The sequence below is a fragment of the Nymphaea colorata genome, chromosome 13 (assembly GCF_008831285.2).
Source record: "Nymphaea colorata isolate Beijing-Zhang1983 chromosome 13, ASM883128v2, whole genome shotgun sequence".
Lineage (NCBI taxonomy): Eukaryota > Viridiplantae > Streptophyta > Magnoliopsida > Nymphaeales > Nymphaeaceae > Nymphaea > Nymphaea colorata.
Window position 1 is genome coordinate 8658853 of NC_045150.1, and position 23943 is coordinate 8682795.

General features: G+C 38.4%; 2 protein-coding genes across 2 annotated transcripts; one reads left to right on the forward strand and one right to left on the reverse strand.

The window, feature by feature from the left end:
- Positions 1 to 2061: 2061 nt before the first annotated feature.
- LOC116267208 (protein DOG1-like 1) lies at positions 2062 to 3074 on the forward strand. Its single transcript, XM_031648815.1, has one exon. It carries the CDS (start codon positions 2099 to 2101, stop codon positions 2831 to 2833), a length of 735 nt encoding a protein of 244 aa, XP_031504675.1. The 5' UTR covers positions 2062 to 2098; the 3' UTR covers positions 2834 to 3074.
- Positions 3075 to 11287: 8213 nt separating this feature from the next.
- Positions 11288 to 20120, reverse strand: LOC116266832 (protein MALE DISCOVERER 2-like). Its single transcript, XM_031648248.2, has 13 exons — positions 19884 to 20120; positions 18349 to 18467; positions 17992 to 18223; positions 17724 to 17856; positions 16489 to 16560; positions 15352 to 15495; positions 15163 to 15257; positions 14605 to 15063; positions 12935 to 13125; positions 12717 to 12849; positions 12379 to 12533; positions 12059 to 12247; positions 11288 to 11719 (listed from the first exon to the last, which is right to left on the reverse strand). The coding sequence occupies exons 3-13, from the start codon at positions 18095 to 18097 to the stop codon at positions 11468 to 11470; spliced, it is 1929 nt and encodes a 642-aa protein (XP_031504108.1). The 5' UTR covers positions 18098 to 18223; positions 18349 to 18467; positions 19884 to 20120; the 3' UTR covers positions 11288 to 11467.
- Between the last annotated feature and the right edge of the window lie 3823 nt (positions 20121 to 23943).

Consider the following 23943-nt stretch of genomic DNA (forward strand, 5'->3'; position numbering starts at 1 on the left):
TAGTATTCGGTACAAGAGATGATCACATGCGTCTACGTTCTCAAGATCTTTTTACCTTCTGCTGGTCCAACGAACATGTAAATGTCATCGGCATGCGTGCATTTAGTGATCATAATTGAGGCCAAGATTTCTAAAATTGAAAGTGTTAATTAATTAAAGGATCTATGTGTTCAGTAAGTAAACTATTAGGAATCTGCAGAATCCAAATTTGCCTGTTTATTAGAAGACGAATATTGATCGTACATATAGTTGATACCTAACAGTTAAGAATAAGGTTTGAGAAGTCACATTTTGTATAAAAATATGTTTGATTGATCTGCTCACTCCAAAATCATATAAGAAATTTGTCTTTAGAGTCAAAACAAGTGTTTTATAGCTAAAATAGTTTTGGTGATAAAGTCAGGTATCTACCATCGTTTCAGCTCACCCAAATAATAGTTTCGTCGAAACTAATGCATGTAGCTAGCTACATGATCTGCTCTATTTGATGCTAGCAAGCGTAGATAAAAAAATTTAAACCCCTTCCAACTTGCAAACTTTTTAGGTCTTTACAATTCAAACAAGGAATCGGTATTTGGGGCGGCAGGTGCTTATGGTCAAATGTTTTTTATGGCAATGCCAGATGTGCCCGTAAAAGAGCTCAAGTACTAGTTTTTGAGGGAGTTGCCACAATGGTTCCTATGGCGGATGGTAGACAGTACCGTCTCGAATTTTGGGGTCAACTTTATGTACTGCAAGACCAAGTTACCTGACATATAAGTTGAAGCATGGTGGAGGCAGTATCTCGAAGCACCAAAACAGACCATATGCTTTAAAGGGTCTTTGGTGATAGTAACATACTACTTTTGTCTTATGAATCTGTTAAAAATTGGAACTGATTCATGAAACATGATTTTCAGTGATATATGAATTTGTTTCATTTTTTTAGGTTAGATGAGATAATAACAATATGATATTATTCAGAGGTTGGATTGGAGCTTTGCTTCCGTCAAAAAATAAGTGTGAAAGAGTTCAACTAAGAGGCAGTTTTTTGCTGACACAAGCAGAAAGTGTTTCGACTCTCAAATTAACTCAGAATAAGGACAAGCGGCTCTGAATAAACGGCCACTGCATGTGAAGCAGTTTTTGCAGCTACCTTTTCTGTGTTGGATTTTTGGATGAGACATAGAGCCTTTACGCTCATGCAGTCCCTCTATGAGTTTCCTGGCATGCAGTGCTGCTTATTAAACCACCGGATGTCAAAGGCGGTTAGTAAAAGATTTGATCATAAATGCTTTTACAAATAACAAAGATATAATTGCACATATACTAAAAAATAAGCATTATAAAATTAAGCATGAAAAAGCGTTTTTCGTGTTATTTTAGGCATTTTTTTCATGTTTTTAAATGTTAGACTATGTGATTCCATTTCCTAATTTTCATTTATTGTTTTTGTTGTCTTATTGTTTTCTCATTTATTTTATCTATTTTATTTTAAAGATTTTTTTAAAATTTTCAATAACAAGTAAACGTCAATTGCCCATGTGGCAATAATGTTACAAATGAACTTAAAAAATGGAAAATGGTAATGTATATATATATGTCGAACTTTCTAACATATATAGAGGAAAGCCGTCACAATCTTACACCTAGTAATATCCAACAAATAATAAAAAAAATGTATTTTAATTTGTTCTTTAGTTTGGCTTGATAATTGATTCCCAGAATGGGTGGTGTTTTTTGAACAAGGACTTAGTGTTAGTGTTGGTCCTAAATCTTGAAGGCAGTCTGTGATCAGCCGATCACCTGATCAAGGCAGTCCCGGCTCTTCCTATTGTTAGTCATGCCGTTGTTCGTAATAGATAAACTCTGACTAAAGTCACCAGCAGCCACTGAGCGGCTATGCAAGAAGACAAGTGTTCACTAGTTACAAAGAAAACTCCAAAAGCACAAAAGAGTCTGCAGTTGTTCCTATAGAGAAGAAGTCGTCGACACTCGCCGCCCAAGGAACCTTTTCTCGCTCTATAAATGCATATCACTGGTTTTACCTGATCCTCCATTCCACCTGGCTGTTTCTATCATCTTCATCTTCATCTCCTTCATCCTCATCCTCTTCATCATGTCAATAGACGATCGGACCTTATGTGTTGATTACCATGCTTGGATTTCTCAGCAACAAGCAGACCTCCATGAGCTCCGTTCCGCCATAAACCCATCGTTCCCAGACGACCAAACCCTGGTCGGCCTCATCACCAAGTCCCTCTCGCACTACCACGACTACATAGTCAAAAGGGCGGAGGGGGCCAAGGCGGACGCCCCAGCTCTTTTTGCTCCCAAATGGAACAGCACCTTCGAGAATGCGCACCTCTGGCTCGGCGGATGCCGGCCCACGCAGTATTTCCGGTTGCTTTATGCCATCTGCGGCCACGAAGTCGAGTCACGTCTGCAGGAACACCTGGAGGGGCTGAGAATCGGTGCGCTCGGGGAGCTCAGCTGCGAACAGTTGACCCGGGTGAGTGAGTTCCAGTGCAGGACTGTGGCCGAGGAAGACAGGCTGACCAAGAAGATGGTCAGGTTGCAGGAAGAAGTTTCCGACCAGCCCATGGCTTTGGTGGCGAGCGAGAAGGTGGATATCTCTGAGAGCGATCTTGATTCCCTGATCGATAGGCATGCGAGGTCTCTGGGCCACGTAATGGTGGAGGCAGACATGCTGAGGTTCAACGCATTGAAGGAGCTGGTGGAGCAGATCTTGACCCCTCGTCAGGCTGTCGACTTCCTCATTGCTGCCAAGCAACTTCACTCTCGTATTCACGAGTGGGGCATGAGGAGAGATCATCAGCGCGGAAGAGAGTGAGTGAAAGAAGAAGAATCGATGCTCATATGTTGTCCGTCTACTTTTCCTAATTAGAAATCGTGTGCGTTAGGGGTTGCCTCCTCCTTCCCTCTTTCCTTGCTTTGCTTAGTCCAGCATACTTCATTTACGTCCAATTGTTCGTGGGCTTTAGCTGGTTTCGCCTGTGGTTTATGTCTACTATTGCTGTGATCATTGGTTTAAGTGGATGATATATATATACATATATACACACACAAGAGTTTCTCCGCGTAATTGTATAAAAAATCTGTCTGTAAGTACCATGAAGTTGGACGTTAGTGCAGATTCTGGGAAAAGAGCCTGTGGATTAAGCATTAATGTTACCCATTGAGGGGATTTCTTTTGTATAATAAAAAACTTATTTGGTAAATTTGTTCCTGTTTCCTTCTATACGAAGGTGGCCGCAGAAAAGCGAACTGGCCCTCTGCATTGTAATGCAGGTTGTGTTGAAATTTTTTATGAAGGGCTGAACATTTTAGACATTTTTACTTTTTAAATCCTCATTTACCTTTTCAAAAGCTTCTTTTTATTATTTTAATATGGGTATTTTAGGTATTTCCTTTTGCACCAATTTTTCATGCACTCATGCACACTGTGCGATGTTCATGACATTTTCCAACTTTTTAAAAGGAATCAGACAGGATCAGCGAGGGACCTCAATCTCCCCTCTCATAAGGCAGGTGCCCCCAGCGCACCGAAGGATGACGTGGAAGAACCATGGTCCATTCCAAAGGGGAGAGAGGTGGCTAGGTTGCACCGTGCTCAGCCCAGCCCCTGGTGTATGATATGTGTCTCCCTATCTCGCTCACACACATGAGCATGTGCACGGTGCAGGGACATGTGCATGTAACCAGCTTTGCCCTAGCTCACTCTTAGGGGTCTACTCATATGAGGTACGTGTCACACACATGAACCTGTGCAAGGTGTACGAACATGTGCATGTAACCAGCTTTGCCCTAGCTCACTCCTAGGAGTCTACTCTTATGAAGTATGTATCACACTGTGCATGTAACCAGCTTTGTCCATCGATGAACTAAAGGACCCATGTATGATGCTGTGAGGGGGTTCGACGACATCGAATTGTGTGCACCAGTGGATAATTTTAGAATTTTTTATTAAAAAATATACTTTTTGGACTTGTAGTTTTTTTTCGTAATATCTCTTGTCTTGATAAAAAGACTCTCTTTTTTATTTACTCAGGAGTATTTTGGTCTGTATATAACTCCGTATATAATTTTTCATGCATAAGGGTAGCAAGTAACCAGTTGGCTTGGCGCTTCGAGATCCCACTCCGGCCTAGGCCAGTGTGTCAGTTGCTATCATTGTGCAATCTTGAAACAAGCCTGCATCTAGAACTAAAATCCACGGGATACTGACTCGCCCGAGTCACATGCTGGCAACTGGCCGATCCGATACTGGGACAAGATTCCAACCGTATGGGGGAAACATGTATGGCAGCATAAGACGCACAGAATCCAATTTATTTTTTTATTGGTTCCCATTTATCACGTATTGGTACCTCTCAAACATAAGTTTTTTTTGAATGATCTAAAATTAGGTGACCATTAATGCTCTTCAACCAAAAATTATTCTCTCCTAATTTTACTGCTTCAGGCCTTCAGGTATATTGAAAGCAAAGGATTTGGAAACTTGAAATGACTAAAGTAGTTTAAAGTAGAAAGAAAGTTGCCAGGTTCAACGTATTGAGTTTCCCATGATAAATTTGAAAACAACCAAATGTTTATTGCCTTTTAGAAATGCATACGCTCGGACGTGCTTACTTGCACCATAGACTTTGAGCACACCGTTCTCTTTTGTCCAGCAGAAAAATGCGCAATACAGAGATTTTGGAACAAGTAGAACAAAATTTATGAGTTTCCAGTAGACATCTAATAGATTGATGGGTGGCACCATTTTCACTAACTCTTAAACAGCTAGGAAAGTCTCATAATCCATGAACACAAGCAAGACAACAAGCATTGCAGCAACATAAAGGATTTTAACAACTGATACTCCCCAACAGTGCAACGATTACAGTTTAGCAGGTTTAAAACCTTTCATATATATTAAGTAAGAAAAAGTGTCACCGATGGATCTTTGTGCTAACTTTTATTGAACGCATCGACGAACTAACTTTTGCTTAGTAAACGGTGTTTGGATCTCCTTGTTCTTCTAGACTTTTTCATTCATGTGATGACAATTGATTTCAATATGTTTTGCATGCAGATTGTCAACAACAGCAATTGAGGCCCAAGATTGCTTTAATTGCTTCTAACTCAATGAAGGAACTCGATCATCAAACTTAAGTCACTTGAAATCAAGGCCCTTCTATGGGTATTGCCTCCAAGGCTACAACCGATCTACTGGAATGAAGAGTTTTTCAAATTGTAGACAGATAGCCTGCATGGGGATCTCCTTAAGCTTGATGTTCCTACGGGAGGAATCTTTCGCACCAGTTTTGCCTGCATTTGCATTGAAAGCGATTTTGAAGAAGAAAGTGGAGTTAAGTCTCCGAAATTATTGATGATCCATCAATTAATATATGAAAATCGAGTTCACTTTTGCAGAGTTTGTGGGGTCAATTGACCACCTTTCGGAATTGCACCCTATGAAAGGTCTCCTTATAACGAATAACCCTTGATTTTTTTCCGTCTTGATATAAACTATGGAGTCACTAACATTCGTCAATTTCGTCCTATCGCATCATGCAATTGATTTACAAAATTATTTCTAAACCACTAGCTGAGCGTATGAAATGGTGCCTTGCTAGAATTGTGGGATTGGAATAGACTATGTTCCAATAATGTGATACCTACCCACGAACTTGTTCATTCTATGGACAATTCAAACAGGGATTCATTATGTATCAAATTGGATGTTACCAAGGCTTACAATAGAGTAAAATGGAGTTTTCTCCAAGCTTCTCTGGTTGCCCTTGGGTTTTTCTCGAGATTGGATCTGGTGGATAATGATCTGCATTAAGTCAACATCATTTGCACTTCAGGTAAATGGTGTGGTTGGTCAATTTCATGAGATGAAACGCGGTCTCTGTCAAGCTGACCCTCTCTCTCCTGATTATTTGATGTTATTGCGGAAATAATAACTACATTTCTGCAGAAGAGAGCAGCAAATAACTTTGATCAAAATCCCAGGGGTTTAGTCGTGGACACAGATTCTCCAATCTGTTATCCTTTTGCTCATTGAGTATTATGCAGCGGCTTGGGTCAATGGCTGGTAGATGGGTGCCAGCCACTGATTTGAGTGGCATAGGCATCTAACCCGGGCCTTTTTTGCCATTGATGGATAGGAATAGTGTCTTAGATGATATACATTAGGGGTTCTCACCAGGCACCAATACATGCAGCCGTAGACCCTGAAATTTTGATTTATTTGTTTGAGTGGCATGCATTGAACTTGGTTTTTCATCAATATCGCTTTTACAAAGCCAGATTTTGTCAAAATTGGATGTTTCCTGAACCTAATTTTAATGAAAGATTTTACCTCCAAGAGACTGATTTTGTAACAATGATGTTGGGACCGACTATGTTGAATCTGTAATAATAACAAACTATTATTGTTACCAAATAGCTCTTTAGAAGCCGTTTGGCAGTTGAGACACACTATGACCCACTATGAGTACTATGACACACTATGAATGTTTGATGAATTTGTCCATTGGTTGTCCCAAATATTAGTGCATGTTCATTAGTTAAATTTGTAAGCCTTCCAACTACCAAACGATAAAAAAAAAAATACAGACAAACTTTTTAAGATGTCAACCAAAATAAAGTAAAAATAGAAGGAAGGTCTCTCTTTTCATGCACCTTTCGGAATTAGGAAGAGAGTGTCGGGCATGCAAATGACCTGACATGACAAGTGGTCGAGAATGGTGGCTGCATTTCCCGATGGAGAAATGGGAAACAGACAAGCAAAAGGCCTTTCTTGAGCGCTCTCGCATGACATACACGCAAACACACGGCCGCATTTTAATGCGTCACTCAATTCTTCTGTTATGGATGAGAATATTGGCATGTATGAGCTGCTTGTGCCTATCTAGATCATCTCTCGAGTTGAGTTGTGGAAGCCAGAATAGGCATTCTTTGCAGGACTTTGAATTAGCACCATAACTGTTTGAAGTTGGCGTTACATATAGATGTGATTAATATGGTTGATCATTTTTATCAAAATCTGTTTTATACACATGGTCTTAATCATGATATTTCATTTGATGAAATATCATAAAAGCGTGGGTTAACTATACATAAGTCTCATATGCATGACACGTACAATTAATTGGCCAACGGACAGATTTTTTGCCAAAGCTATGCACTGAGCACAACGGTGCATGTAACTGCGTCTCATATCAGGTAAAAAAAAAATCTCCACAAAAAGTTGATATTAAGTAAAATTAGCTAAAAAATATATTTTTTATTTTTTAAATTTGCAAAATACTTCATATTGTAATTTTTCTTTCATGTGCATAGTTATTACGTACGCCACCCTGATGTCAGGCAACCCATTCTCATTCTCATGTAAGGCCGTCAGTGAAACGGTGACTGAAAGTTTCTTAAAGGTGGGGAGTCGGCAGCGTCCTAGCTAGAAAGGCAGGAAAAGATGGTCCTCGGTGTTGGAGTATTCCTGTATGTGGTGGCCTTGGCAGGCATCATAACATGTACGCTTGTACTCCCTGTAATTCTTCCACCATTGCCACCGCCACCGGCGGTGATTTTGTTCTTTCCGATAGGAATACTGGGAGCCTTAGTCTATCTTGGCTTGGCTTGTGAAAACACGCCTCTTCAAGCTTATTAAAGAAAGGTGATTACCCATTTGTTCTTCCTTTTATTTCTTTAATTTTCTTCAAGTGGAACGATAACAAGGTGAGATTGATACCCATTGTATGTGTTCTCTTTTTCGGTTTGTTGTCTGCAACTGTTGCTGTCGTTGAGCAAGTTGGAAAGAAGGAAGGCCGGAGGACTACGGCGCGCGAGGAAAGGGAATTTTGCGATGAATTTGTATTCTTGAATATGATTGTTTAGTGATATATGTAGGATCACTTGCTTAATCAGAGCAATTTATATGGAATTTTCAGATGAATTTGTAGTTGGGAAGATAATTGTTTACTACCCTTGACATGGAGCACTGTATTGTTAAAATTAAGTTACAGAAGGTGCATGTTTTATGGTGCTGCAACTACAACAAAAGGGCTTCTGCGTCAGTTTTTGTCGTGCTTTCATAGAGTTCATAATTTTGTGACTTGGTTCATATTTGCTCACTGCCAATGTTTGATCGAAGTCTGTTACTAGATTTAGTCATGAAAGCAGCATGTACATCACAGAAACATCCACACCCACATAAAAACTTTTAGTCAGAGCCAGGCTAGAAAAATATGTTTGCATATGTTGAAACTAGAACTCCTATCTACAAGCCTCATTACTATAATAGCAATCATAACAATAATGATCATATTAACAATAAAAATAAGGAAAAGAAAGAAAAAGGAGAAGAGCTTGAGATGCATCCTTTCTGAAAATGCATAAGAAAGCCTATCTGAGAATTTGTCTTTAACCTTTCAAATTTTTCTTTTATGTTGACCAGGCCAAGGACTCATTACTTGAGCAAAAGATCGATACTTAAAACACTAAAATCTGATTCTAATTAACCGCCCTATCTTAATTTGCAAAAGGAATAAGGATACCTCAAATATTAGAGCCAAATAGATATGAGCGCCATTACTACTAATTTCAGAGTTAGAAGAATATTATTGTAGGGGGGTCAAACACTTGATGGGTTTGGGCATGTGTTCGCCAACTTCTAATATAGACTCAGGTCCATGTAAAAAAGGAGACATTAGCTTCAAATCTTGAGCAGGAAAACATCACTTGATACCAAATTCATACATATGTGGCAGGGGCCCTAGAAATCCAAGGAAATCACATCTGGAATCCTAAAAGCAGTTGAAGACAGAAAGCATACAACTGGGATCTGAACCTTAGGCTAACCTTAGTATGCAAGATACTGATTTACAATATTGTTGCAGAAAAGCTGCAGATTCCAAGATTTGTAAGCATATTTTTTACAGCACTGTTACATTCCGGAGTCTTTTATAAAATATAACCTTAAGCTAGTGACTACGTCTCTTGACCGCAGGAGAGAAAAAAAAAACAAACACTTGATGAGCCACTAAGATTCTTTAAGGACGGTGCATTTCAATCATAATCATGGAAAAGTTATGGAGGGTCCCTATTCCGACATAAATTTACCAGGCTAAAAGCGTGAGGCTTAATCTGACTTGTTTTCTTTTCTGCATTAAGAATTGTCAATTCAAGAAATCTGACTGTGTTTCAAGGGGGATGTAAACCAAAGGCATTCTATGGCCAACGCAAAGAATGCCAGGTGAACCAAAGTCGCCCTAAAGCAAAATGTTTAGTGGCTTCTTTTTAAATATGCATATTTCTATTATGAGGGCTATCCTCATCTTGACCCAGAACATATCTTCGAGAGGTCCTGGTTTTGCTTGTATCAGCTGCCAATGTTCTCATTGCCGTCTGAGGATCTCAATGCTTCAACCTATACAGTTCCAAACGGTATCAGCCAATACCTTTGTTTCAGACAATTGAAGGGAAAAATCAAGCCATGGATTTTTTGTAGGATCAGCAGTAGTTATGCAAGTTTTCAAGAACTAAACGACAATTCCTCGTCGCACAAACAACTAATATATAAAATTCTCATCCACAGAAGTCGAATCTGAGCTTAATGTCAAGACATTGCAACGAATTCTGCGTATAGACGTTGATCTACCATGGTGAACGATGAGTGTTGAAAACCAATCTGTTGGAGTGATTCTTATTCGCCTGATCCTGCCTTCAAGTCTAGCCGTACGTCACTTTCTTTTCCTTCTTCTTTGGTGTAGTTGGTGATGGCAGCAGTCATGGTGATGTTAGTCTTCTCAATTTAGGTCGGTGTTCTCCTTATCTTGATCCCTTATGCCGTTTTCGCCCTGCCTGTCTCTCTTCTCCTCACAATGATGCACGCGCAGATGCAGTGCGGCCGCACCGGTCAAGAACTCCACACACTGCAGGGTCGGTAGGACCTCGACAACCCCACTCAGAGTCCTGAGCCGCAGCCCGTCCGCCATCTCCAGCCCCTGCTCCAGCCCTTCCCCCATCGTCTCCACCGCAGCGTTCTCGGCCTCAACTTCCTCCTCCTCTTTGCAGGCCAATTCAACAAACGGGTGGTCGGCGATCCTCTCTTGCAGCTTCTCGCATCTTTTCCGTGATCTCCTCTTCCATGATCGTTTTCCTTTGCAGCTCGTCCACCTGCTCCAGCTGCGCAGGCGAGAGAGAGGCCAGGCTGCTGGTGTTCACGCCCGGCAGTAGGTCGTTGCGTTGAGTCACATGCCGACCGTAGAGCAGGTAGAACGCCGTGGATGGCCACCAGCCGGCGAGCCACATAAGTGAGTTCTTGGAAGGGTGCTGGTCCATGATGGCGACGAGACTCGTCCCTATATAGCGACCGACGACGCGGTGGATGACAAGGAGAATTTGGGGTTGAGAGTATGGATTTCATAGGGTCAGGGTTGCATAGGTTCTTAAGAATCTATAATTGGGCCACATCCCTTGCTTTTGCTTGATATATTTCTAACATCCTTCGTGGTACCAATGATGCCCGGCTCTGATTACTATATCAGAGAAAGAAGAGAACAACAAAAGAGCTCAGAACAATTGATGTATAAAGGTTCGGTGTATAAAAACCTCTCTCTCGATCACGATGATGATCATCATGAATGAACTTTCCACTAATACCCAAAGAAGTTCCATGCCTGTTGAGGGTTTACAGGGATCTGTTGAGGATTTGAATAATTGCATTTGATGGCAAGGCTTTCTACGAACAGATTTAGCACTATCATCGTCAATAATATGTGGCCTGTTTTAATTTGGAGCTTTATTACCGTCGACCTATGTTTGGTATTTTGGTCCTTGCTTGTTTCATTACGATCCGCACATGCCTTCCGTTTTTTATCATGGTCATCGCCTATCGTCATTGACTGATGACGGTTTAACAGTACCAATTCTTCATATGCAAAGAAATCAAAATCAACAACATTCTTAATGCTCCAGGATATGGATCAGCACCCAGATATTGTGGGTGTGTGTGTGTTGGGAGAGAGAGAGAGAGAGAGAGAGAGGTGAAGAACATACAGTAGCCTTGCACTTAGCCAGGAACTTGCATGGTACAATTTACAAAGGAAAAAGAAAGAAAGATCACACATACATAGAGTTCACTTCTTGTCTAAGTCTCTTATGAACAACCTTCAGTATAAGGCGGCCACTTAACCCCATTTCAGATCATCCGTACTCAATTCATTTCGGTAAAAAAGAAAAAGAGAGAAAGAGAGAGAAGAAGAAAAAGAAGAAGAAGAAGAAGAAGAAGAAGAAGAAGAAATCATGGTCAAGTTTGCTGTGATAGTGAATGAAGGACTGATGTAAACATTTTCTCCAAAAAAGAAAAAAAAAACGGTAAGATGCTAATGAATAAGAGAAACATGTACAAAAGGCAGAATAAAATCTCAGAAGACGTGATTCATGAACAAGCCTAAGCAACCCAACATTAACTTGCTTATGCTGAAAGTATCTGGAGCTCTGCCCACCAAAGGGGAGAAAGCTTTGGTGTCGCAGCATCAGGTGAGATATCCATGACTGACTTCAATTTCGTAGTTATCTCCTTGATTGTTGGTCTTTGTTTAGCATCAGGATGAATGCATAGTTGAATGACTTCACAGATGATGTCTAGCTCGTTGTTTTTGAAGGACTTCAATGTTGGGTCAATCATGTATCCAATACTATCCTTATCAGTCAAGTAATCAACGGCCTGAAACATGTACATCAAACAATAAAAGGGCTTGAAAAATACAAAAAATAGAGCAAGAAAATGGAAAAGCAAATAAAGATAAAAGTTCCAGCCACCGACAGATATGATCGCACTAGAACAAATGCAAGGTTTGGCAACATAGCAGACAAAACACAAAAAGACCAACCCTTGAAAGAGAAAAATTGCTTCATTTTATAAATTGTAAAACCTACTAGCTCTTTGTCGAGTTGAAAATGCTTAGTTTTTGAAAATGGTAAAACATAACTAGTTCCTTGTCAACTCCATTGCAAGTCTAGAGAGAAATATAGAGAAACAAAAATGCACTTTCAGACACATTACCCAATTAACAATAAATCCTTGTTCTGGTGAATAAGGAAGCTTTCCAGAAATGATTTCCAACAAAAGAACTCCAAAGTTGTAAATGTTGCTCTCCAGATTATCATAAGGCCAGTCCATTTGATGCAAATCATTATCACCACAGTCCTTCATCTTCTCCGTTGTTTCCTCTCCATAACCAAAATCTGCCAGCTGAAGAATACCAAAAATATATGATATGCTTTCAGTTCCAATAAAAATATAAACAAGAGTAGTACAACAACTGAATTTGAGTTCCAATAAAATTACAAACAAGCATAACAGAAAAATAACTCTTCACATACCTTAGCAGCGAAATCATCTGTTAGATAAATAAATTTTGAATATAGACTAGGATGAGCTATTGGCGGACTTAGGTCATGCATAAACTGTAAGCAATAAGCCACTCCCATGACAATCCTCATTCTTGTACTCCAATCCAAGGCCTCAGCTTCCTTAACTGAAAAGAGGGCACTCAGATGAATAAGAAGAACATCAACAATTTTTGCTTTTCCCTTCAAGCAACAACACAAAATCACGGACCCAATTCAAATGAGTGAAGTAGGGTTGATCAAGTGACCCCTCAAGATCATGCAAACCCCTCTGAAGTCTGAACTCATGAATGTCAATGAGTGATACTCACCATGTAAATGTTCATAAAGGGTCCCATTTGGAGCATATTCAAAGACCATTATTCTAGTAAAAGGCTGCTCGTCAATACAATAACCAAGAAGATTGACAAAGTTCTTGTGGTTCAGGCGAGACAATGTGTCAATCTGCATGTGATGCCAACCCAGCATAAGTAATAAATGGTTAAAGAACATTGAGTTTGACTGCATTAGTAATTTGACTGATCCATACCTTTTTCCGGAAGTAAAACTCAGAACATCTTGACCAGTCTTTAGAATATGTAGCTGTAGGGCATGTTACAGCTATTTCAACTCCACTAGAGAGGGTCCCTTTATATATTGTGCAATCAGCCAAAGTACCGATGATATTGCTAAAATCTTCACAAGCAGCTTGCACTTCTGGTCTATTGAGCTTAGGTGCACCTGCAATGAAGACCAAGTGTGCATTTGAGAAGGAGAAAGGAAAAAAAGGGGAGCGACATTCTGTTTAGTGGGTAAGAATCACAAACAAATTTGCTGACGTATCACGTATCAAGAAATAAGATAATACAATATACAATATTTTTCACTAAACAAAACAATAGCAAGATTAAAATAAAAGAGAGAAAAAGTCAGGTTGAAACAGGAAATGATCGTGTTTTTTAATAAAAAAGTGGCAACACAAGATCAAACTTGGCTAACACAAAAGCAAGGGATGTAATTGTTCTAGAACAGCCCTATACAGAAGTATAAATCTAACAAGAAATACATAATTAAATATATAAAACAAACATATTTAACAAAACAGAAGAGTGACAAATAACCAATTTTATTAGCAAAATCGGTGCCCCTTGTATCAAGGCTCTCTTTTATTGTAAGTACAAGGTAGCACAAACTCAACTTATTTCCAAATATTCAAGTTCAAACCAGACTATGAATAGGAAAAAACATCTTGATATTCTGCCATCACACTCCCACCACTAACAAAAATAAAAAAGGGCAAAAGGATGATAAACTATGTCACACAGGTGCGGGTACGGGTGCCAGTACAAGTTCTGGTACAGGTAGGTGTGCGCGGCACTTTTAATGGGTATGAGGACATGGCCGAACACACACACATACATACCTACATCTATATGTGTGTGTGTATATGTATATATATATATATATATATATATATATATATATATATATATATATATATATATATATATATATATATATATGTATGTATATATATATATATATATATATATATATGTATGTATATATATATATATATATATATGTATGTATATATATATATATATATATATATATGTATGTATATATATATATATATATATGTATGTATATATATATATATATATATATATGTATATATATATATATATATGTATATATATATATATATATATATGTATATATATATGTATATATATATATGACAAAATAAGGTTTAGAAAGTTCTAGTAAAGAAAATTAAGTTGCTGGAAAATTGCCAATCGCCCGAAATCCCTGCTGAATAGGTGGAGTTAGACCACATAGAACATCAACAGCCCTTTAGTGTCTATACAAGGGCTCTTCATTTCCATTGTATAAACATGATGGTTTAAAAGAAAACCTAATTAGTTGACAAAAATGGACTTGGTCACTGGTTTGACCGTGTCTGGGCCGTGTCCAAGGGCGTACCCATACCCGTACCCATACCCATGTCGTACCCTTGTCGACAAGGATACCTCAGTCAAACAAAGTACCCATGTGACATAGATGATAAAGCTTAATCCTGTGGAAAAACACTAAAATTTCTGTAATGGTATTATATATCTATTGCGAAACCAAGAACCAAAATCAGAGGAATGTCCACCAAGTATACAGATACTGAACATGAACAAACAAGAAGTTTTCCACGTACTAGTTTACCTGTCACAAATGCCTTCTGTAACTGACCACTTAGTCCAGTCTTAAAAGGCCCAATTGCAGCCACACCTCGACTTCGGCACATAAAAAGCAGTGCAATACTGGCGACCATAACAACAGCCACAGCAGAAGCAACAATAATAGCATAAATCCACTTAACTTGTGGCCCTTTAGATGTAGTGCTAGGAGAAGCAGTAGAAGGTGATGCAGGTTCAGCAATTGGAGGTGTTCTAGGAGATGAAGAAGGTGGTGGAGATGGAGAAACTGGAGGTGTACTGGAAGGAGAAGGGAGAATTTTAGCACCAAAAGGTGACCCCGAAGGAGGCTTAGTGGTCGGGCCACCGCCACTTTTTCCATTCGTTCCGCCACTAGAAGAAATCAAATCCTTGTCAGCTAGAAGTTTGCGGCCTACAGAAACAAGAAGGTGCTCGACATGTCGCTGTGCATATGATTCACTAGATCCTTCAGAACAATAAGACAAGCCCCATCAGTCTGAATCAGGTGATACAATGCCTCACATTCAGAAAAATGGGCATCCAAAAGCATTGAAGATTTACTTACCAAGAAAGCCTTGACTAGACTGCACCACTAATCTTATGCAAAGATTTCTCAGCTCAGGAAGTAATCCATCTTCAAAATTATTGTTGCAAAGAAGGCTACAGTGGAATCAATACAGACACCAATTCAGGATACCTAATTACAAAAAGTGAACACAAGGGATTGGATATTATATTATAAAAGCAGACTTACACATGCTTCATTGACAATAAATTTCTGAATTCAGCAGGAATCTGACCATCCAGGTTGTTATGCCTCAGGTCTAATAGCTCTAGCTTGGTAAGTGTGTGTATCTCTTTGGGGATGACCCCTGAGAAATTGTTCCTATAGAGGATGCTGCAAAAATATAAACGGATGTAACTAGGTGCAGGTAGAAGAAGAAAATATAATTAGCCAAGTACATACCCATGTAACCATAATCAGATTATAGAAATCTTATAAGGATTAGCAGTAACTGATGCATGTCATAAAGTTGTTCTAAATTAGTTTTGATGCTAAATCCAGGTCGGTGACATTAGCTGGTATTTGCAAAACAAGTATGACCTAAAGTTGTGACTTTGAGCACTGTTACTTTCAGTAGATATTATTTTTGAAATACAGATTGGAGACCGTTGCTACTTTTATGATATCTTCATCTGTTCAATAACCAACATTAAGCTCATCCTTTAGATGATGTTCTGAAGAATTTGTTTATTATCCAAGTTTCTGGGGCTGGATTTCCACAAAACATATATAATTTATTTTAAAATAACCTAAATCGTTCTCCGTGAAATTTTTACAGCCTGCCCTCAACACACACATACAATTTCCAGTTCCACTTCTAACTAACAGTCTCCTTTAAATGCATATTGACCTTGGCTCATTTCTTCTGCCACATGAACTCATAATGATCAATATTTCAGTTGTTTTTGTGCACAGTTGCAAAGATTTGCATCTCGTACAAATCACAATAGCATTAATCAGCCTCGTGTTAAAGTTACCTGACTGCACAAGGTATCATCATTACTCATAGGTGTGTCATATATAATACGCATATAACTATATGTGCACTATATTACTAGCCTAGCTTTTTATGTCTCGAAAAGGAACTGTTATGACTAGGTGGAGTGTGAGTATCAAGAAGAGTCAAATGAATATAGATTATTCTGTACACCAGCATTAAGCAAATGCTGAGCATAATGTACTACTATTTACTTCCCACAGACATCAACTAATATGCATACATATGCAGCCATCAAGGACACATCCTAGAGAGAAAGCAAAAACAACATGATGGAAATAATTTTTTTATTAAAATATCAAACTGGAAAAGAGAAATGAAGAACTTACAGAGATCTTAAGTTGCTAAGTTTCCCTATCTCAGGTGCCAGGATTCCTCCTAGAGCAAATTCACTTAAATCCCTGCAGCAATTAACAATAAATTGAGGTGGAGACCTGAGAAGCAAATAATGAACTGTAATGTTTTCCAGATTTTCGAGGAATTAGACTAATACTCCAGGGAAATCAGTAAACTTTAAGGAATGACAAAATGTTGACACCACCAGACAAGCTTAACAATGTGAAAATAAAACAAACTAAATCAGTATCAGAATAATTAAATTACTGGAAAATGTATGTCAACTGTTCCAGGCACCAAAGGAACTTCTCCTCAAGGTATGCACTGCTCCGGCTGCAACATTTTCTTAAGCTCTTCCAATTCAACAAGTATCGTTAATGCCTAAATAAGTGCCAACACTTAACTAGAGACATTAACTTTCAATGTCCTCGACCTATGAGTTCATCCACAGTGAAACTAAGTGGAATAGTAAATTGCAAAAGGTCATTTGTCTCTGGCAGGACAGCCTGGATATTATACTTTAAACTCCTAAAAAAGAACCGGAAAAACAAACAAGCACCCGAGACAGGTAAAAACATCAATAATGTTCCCTTGCTGCAGTTTGGCCTGACATTCTTCTATCATGATGACCTTCCTTGTCTATGTAATAACTAATAAGGAAGAAGAGAATACTCACACAAACACGTGCCCAAAAACATGGATGTGCACACTCACATAAATGCTGATTCACAAGTAATACTGGGACGTAAGAGCTTAACAAAATTAGCAACAGCCTGACGTATCATTATCTTAATACAAGATTTTCCCATGGCACATACTGTCACATATCTCCTTATATGACCATGGTTTCTACTGTAAAATCAGTGTCATAATATTACCTTTATATTGTCTGCAGACTCTGCACCGTTCTTTACATTTATATGCATGATCATTTCATAGTTCCATATGCCACTATTTTCCATTAGAAATCGAGTTTTCAATACCGTAAGTTTCATATGACATGAGATTCATGAAAAAAGGCTTTGACTTTTAAAGCCACCATGGTGCTAGACCACTAGAAGAATCCTAATAAAAAGTTCAGTAAATAATGAATTCCTTTCCCAATGAATAATAGGCCAATGACATGATGAATCAAGAAAGAAAAGACCTATCTGTGACGGATCCTCACGAATCTACACGAATGAGAGGAAAGAGAAGAAGAAAGACAGGTTTGGAACAGAAGACTTACAACTTTTCCACTTTACCGTCACGACAATGAACTCCCGACCACATGCAGGGGCTATTATCCTTGGGGTTCCAATTAGAGAAGACACCATAAGGGTCAGAATCCACCCTTGCACGAAACTCCAACAAAGCCGCACCTGATTCCATAGTAACAGTGAGCACTGATTTTCATGTAGCATTTCAAGAACCATGACAAAGCGGCGAAAAAAATAAAAAAGTTTCTGCCAAGAAAAAATACAGGAGGAAAAAAAGAAACGATGCAGTTTCCACACCTTCGGGATTCAATGAGTAGCATAGTTCGATCTTGAGGTGGAAAATGAAAACCACAAGAAAGATCCAGCTCAGTGGAAACCCATAAAGGTCCCATTGGCTGCTCATCTTCTAATGAGGTAAATTTCACTAACTGCTCAGCTTTCTGGAATTTTCAATTTGCCAAGCTCTCATAATTGAAGGCCTCCTGATTTAACACCGGCTCAGATGCCGAAAACACATCGTCACCTTGAGCTGCACGAGTCAAAATTAACCGGAAAGTCAGATAGTTGATAGTTCCCTGAATTCAAATTTCAAAATGTTCTATATTTCATAAAATAGGAGATCCCCTGATTCTTTCTGTCTAACCGGCATTTTACCTTTCCAGACCAGGTTTTGAAGCTCAGCAAGTCAGAAATGTAACTCAATAGAGGAAAGGATGATCTTCAGCTATACAGAAATTTGGCCTTGTACTTCCCGTAACGAACTAGATTGTATGCTGCAAATAAACAAATGAAATAGCCAGTGAGAAAGCGGAGGGCTAAAAAAAAAATCCCAAAACTTCAGGTTGATTCATCATTAACATCATCGGTTAAATTAAGAAAGAAATTCTATTCTCCGTGGTTGATCACGTGACTGCGATCTCATGGACTAAGGGATTGAGCGGTCCTCTGTTAATCAGAAACCAAGTTCCACAATAAAGGATACATTCGAAATGGGTTTTGATTGTTTTCAAATAAATCCTACTCGATAAGTTCTTCAATTTTCTGGGTTAAACCTGGGAAGACAGATAAAACTCTTAGAAGGACTAAATGTTTTATTAACAGAAAAGTTAGATGAAAATAAAAAAATCGTCCGCCCTTGTACAGAAAGCGAAGAACAAACAAGAGGAAAAGAGCGAGATTCCGCTTGCAAGTAATTCTCTTAAAATGTAGTGTGAAACTGAGAGGATAAGGTAAGGAAATAACGGGGGGAGAGAGAGAGAGAGAGAGAGAGAGGTCACTGAACCGAAAAATGTATGACAAAAGATAAAATTTTGCTAAGACGGGAGATATCTTTGTAAGCGAACACGAATTAGAAAAAAGAACGAAGAAGAAGGAAATGAACCACCAAATTTCAAATGGTGCAAACCGCAATCGGTAAAAACAAATAACAATCGGAACATGGCCGTGCTTCTATAGCACTCTGTCCGAAAGCAGTGAAAAGGAAATGTAATTGGCAGGAGGGAAAAAAATAAAGTTGAGACCGTACAGGAAATTTTATATATAAACTTGAAATGAAGTTAAGAATTAACCAAAAATGAAGCAGAAACCAGGAAGCTTAAACATCATCTCGAAATTAAGTTAATTTAAGGAAAAGTGAATCAGAAATCAGGAAGGCATCTAGGATATAATTCCGAAAAGCACGAACCACATAAACGAAATGGAGCAAAGCAGCTCCTGAAATAATTCAGAAACGATGGAGAAAGTACTCTCCATGCATGGTAAGAGTAATTGAACGGATCAAGCAAATAAAAAAAGATGTATATTCTTTCTCATACATAACTACTACGACCATAATTCCCACAAAAAAATCAAAAAAAGGAAGTTCACGGCGACAATCAATAGCTTCCATCAAAACCAAAACCAGAAACACGGAGATCGAGCAACCAAGTGCCGAAAAACGCAGAAAATTCGACTCCGCCTATAGATCAAAGCAAGAAGGAACCGCCGACGATGATCACCACGATCAAACCCAATCAACCCAAACTCAAAGAAATCGGAGCATATCCTTCTCACTTCCTTTCCTTCAGAAAAGCGAAAAAGGCTGCAAGCGCGACGATGACCTCCACGACGACGAACCAATAACGATCATGACCATGATCGAAGATAAGGCAGAGAACGATGAACAAGCTTTGGAGGGAACAAGTTCTTACCGAAGCGGAATTGCTATCCAGAAGCGAAGAACGGAAAAATTGTGAGCAAGAAAGAAAGGCAGGGAGACAGTCAGACAGAGATAGACGACCTCTCGAGGTGGGTCCAGCGGGTGAGAGAGAGAGAGAGAGAGGGCTCCGTTAGAAGGAGGCGGTGGAGGAAGTAGGAAGGAAGTTGCGCAATGGAATTGACTCAGGCACCGGAGCCCCCTCTCTCTCTCTCTCTCAGAGAGTACCCCGTCGCCATCTCTTCTTCATTATATTATTATTGTATCACCATTGGCGTCCTGTAGGCGAATTGTCAAAAGTTCAATGCCGATCTTTTGCGAATTCCTCGGAGCTTCCTAATTCAAAAAATCGGGCGTGCTCTTGGTGGCGGACTGGCGGGTGGGAAGAGTGGGGACGGCGGGCAAAAGCGTCGCCTTAGCTTAGCTCATTTAGCTAATGCGCTGGCTTCCCTTTCCCCTTTGCTTACGCGCAACTTCGTCCCTTGCTTATTAGACAAAATTTCAATTAGAGTCCTAACCTTTATGCATTATGCTGTAACGGCTACAGCTTTTCTGAAATTCACCTTCGAGGGCTACAATTTTTAAACAACAAAATTTCTATTTAGTTATATGCCGGTGCCGTCGGAATTAATTTTTTTTCCCGAATTCAATTGACGGAGAAAACGATATGCTTACAGAATTTATTTAAGCTGCCACTACTTAAAATTTCTTGTTTCATGGTTTGAGATTGACCAAACTTCGCGAATCATTATTTGTTTTCTTACCATTTTTTTAGGAAATACTCAGCTAGAGAAAAGTAAGTTGATGAATTTTCAACTTGGAAGGCCAATACAAAAAATTACAAACTTTGAAAAATGAGACCCCAGATCCAATCATCGTCAACAAACGAAACAGGTTGTATGTTATGGCCTCCTAATAAAAGAACATGTATTATGAACTCATTTGCCTTCTAAGCACCATGTGTTATGAACAAGAAATGATCAAAAAGGTGCTTCACGTTAAATGGAAAAAAAGTGCTTCTAATTAAATGGAAGAATCTCCAGTGAAACCCCAAAAATTCCCATATAATATAAAGAAAATACGCATCTAATAAAATAAGTGAACATGTCTTCGCATGTTAAAGACATAACATGGGAAATGTAAAAGGATATCTAACTTTTGGGCTCTTTATGATTATGTTTAAAATGTTGTATTGGAGTTGAAAATTCTCCACTATTCATGACAAATCACCATTAAAGTATTTGAAAATGCTGGAAACCATTCAAAAAGTCTTTCTTAATTAAAAAGTTTCCTTTAATTAAGCTGACTTAGCATTAACGTTAAATAAATAAAGTTTTTTTTTTCTTGAAAAAAAAAATTGAATAGACACTCTGCTTAGGCAGATCCTACGAGACTTGAAGTCTCTCTCTTATCCGATACCGGTCCGTGCTCATCCGCCAATACACTATATTGGTTAGTAAACTGATACGGTGCTGATACCGATACTGGTAACACTTTTCCCACAGGTTTGGATCGGTAAGGACAGTTTAATATATTGAATTAAATTTGGACAAATGAAGATAGAACCCCATATTGTTTGGTTTTTGTTTTGTTTTTGTTTGTCTTCACTTGAGTCCGAGTCCGATTTTGGTTAGGTGAACATGGATTGTAATTAAAATGTGGTGATAGCCATGTTCGATCTAAATCTGATATATTTACATTTCTAGAATGGTGCACATAACGCTTTCAGTCATTAAAAATAAGGTGCAACGTAACTTCACAAAAACAAAAAATAAAAATAAAAACAAAGTTGGCAAACCCATGACTCGGATTGGCGAAAGACTGAGTCGTCGGGTTAGAGAGTTGACTCGGCGACTTCGCTGAGTTTGGTCATAAATTTTATAGTGCATTTTTTCTATAAATAGATAAAGAGGGGAAGTCTATCAGGTTCTTCGACTAAAAATAAATAACAGTAATATGAGTGTCTCTGCATAAAGCTGACTCGGTGAACCCTAACTAGTGACTCGATAAATAGTTGATCCTAACCGACTCTGGCGACTTGCGACTCAGATTAGTGAGTTTCCCAACTATGAAAGTAAAAAGGCCTGATGTCTCACCTTCTAACTAGAGATGAGAATGCTCGGGATTCAAGTTGAATCTAAATTCAACTTAATTGGATTTTATTCGACTTAATTAGATTTTATGTAATCAGATTCATATTTGTACTTAGTGATCAAATTGAAACCTTATTTTTTGAGACTGGTTTTGAACCCAACCTAGCATAGCAACCCAAGTTTATCCATGTCGGGTCGAATCTTTATCAGATCTCAGCCAGATATCAAACTCAAATTTCGATGTAATCGCGGATTTAATTAAATATATCCGATTTGTTGGCATCCTTACACACACATGGCTCCATTAATTGAAGGCTGTTAAGAATTTGTCAAGCCCAGGAACTTTCTCTAGCGCCGGCTCTTGCAGACACAGGATTGGACTGAGCCCGTCTAATAACAAGCAAGAAGATCATAATTAATCCTTACGAAAGCCAATTTGAGTTCTTTCTTTCTTTCGTTTGGTCATAAGTGCTTATAGATTTCCTTGCTGCTTCTACGATTGTTCATTCTTCAAAGAAGAAACGTCTTCAAATTTTGTTTCCCAAGAGGAAAAAAAATAAAATTTACAATTTTCAAATTATAAACATATGTAACAAAATAATAATTGTTACAACTATTTGATATATACCATTTTAAATTGTGTAATCTTGGGACTTTTTTAAATAGTGAACTAGTTTTGGTTAGTTTTCTTACAATCAAGAATCGTATAGTTTGTGATACTTAGTACTTCCTCATCATGAAAATAATTACAAATATATATATATATATATATATAAAGAAATTGTATAGCAGATAATCCACGTGAAAGACAAAGGAAGTGGGGCTAACCACCAAGCTCCCCAAGTCCTTCTTTAAAGAAATATTTGTGTAATGCCGTTTCTCTTACGCCACACTTGAGTTATGTGGTTCATTAGTTGATCAAGGTTGTGTTTGTTTACTACGAATCTAAGATCCTTGATGGTATGAGATTACTAAAATGGTGTGTTTGATAGCCTTGGGTCTTAAATCCGAGATTGATTTAAAATCATTTTTTATGTGAGACTTACATTATAAACAAACACCAGATTCTATTACTATGTGAAAAAGAGGATTTGATATCCTCAGTTTATAGCCAAAGCCTCATATTTGAGGACGAACAGGAGGGAGTCTGACCTTAAGTTCGCGGATTTGAGATTCTCGATGACATCATATCTCCTTGGACCTCAGATGTGAGATTATCAAACACCCTTTAAAGATCTCAACCAATGGACTTAAGATCGGACCTCCCTCCACCTGAACTTATAGATTTGAGGTCGATGCCATATATTAAAATCTCCTGTTTGCTTCAACTGGGGATCTTATTCAAGGAAACAAAATCTGATCAATCATTTGTATGTAAATCTGGTTTAACCTTTTCTAATCAAATCCGGCAAAAACCCGCTTTCAACACTTTCAAACTCTATCACATGTAAAGACTCGGATCCAATCTTGCATTTGTGGCATCCAAATCTAATTTTGAGTTCAATTAGGTAATAACGGAACATAAAAATATTTTTGAACCTTGAACCTTTTACAAAAGCAAGCACAAGTTTTGATGGTATAACAAAAACAAACTTGAGTAAACTTTAAACCAATTTCTTATTTAAATACTTGGAACTAGGATCCCCCACCTAACCCAATATTTCTTTCTTTCGAAGTAAAAAATAAATAAAGAAAGAAAATTTAAACTTTTTTCCCGTCTACCAACCAACGCCAGATTCAGCAATCACTTTATTAAGTCATGAACCAAGAAAAAAAAGTTCGTTGGCGTAGGCGTTTGCGTGAGGGTGGGGAAGGAAAAGTTCTCTCTCATTCAGCGGCGTTTTCTCGTTGGACTATCTATCAATCAGACATATTGTCCTGTTGTCGACTGTGATCACGAGTACGATCCATTTAAAACGGTAACCGTTCCAAATCAGATCGGCGATTAATCGGCCAGGTCGA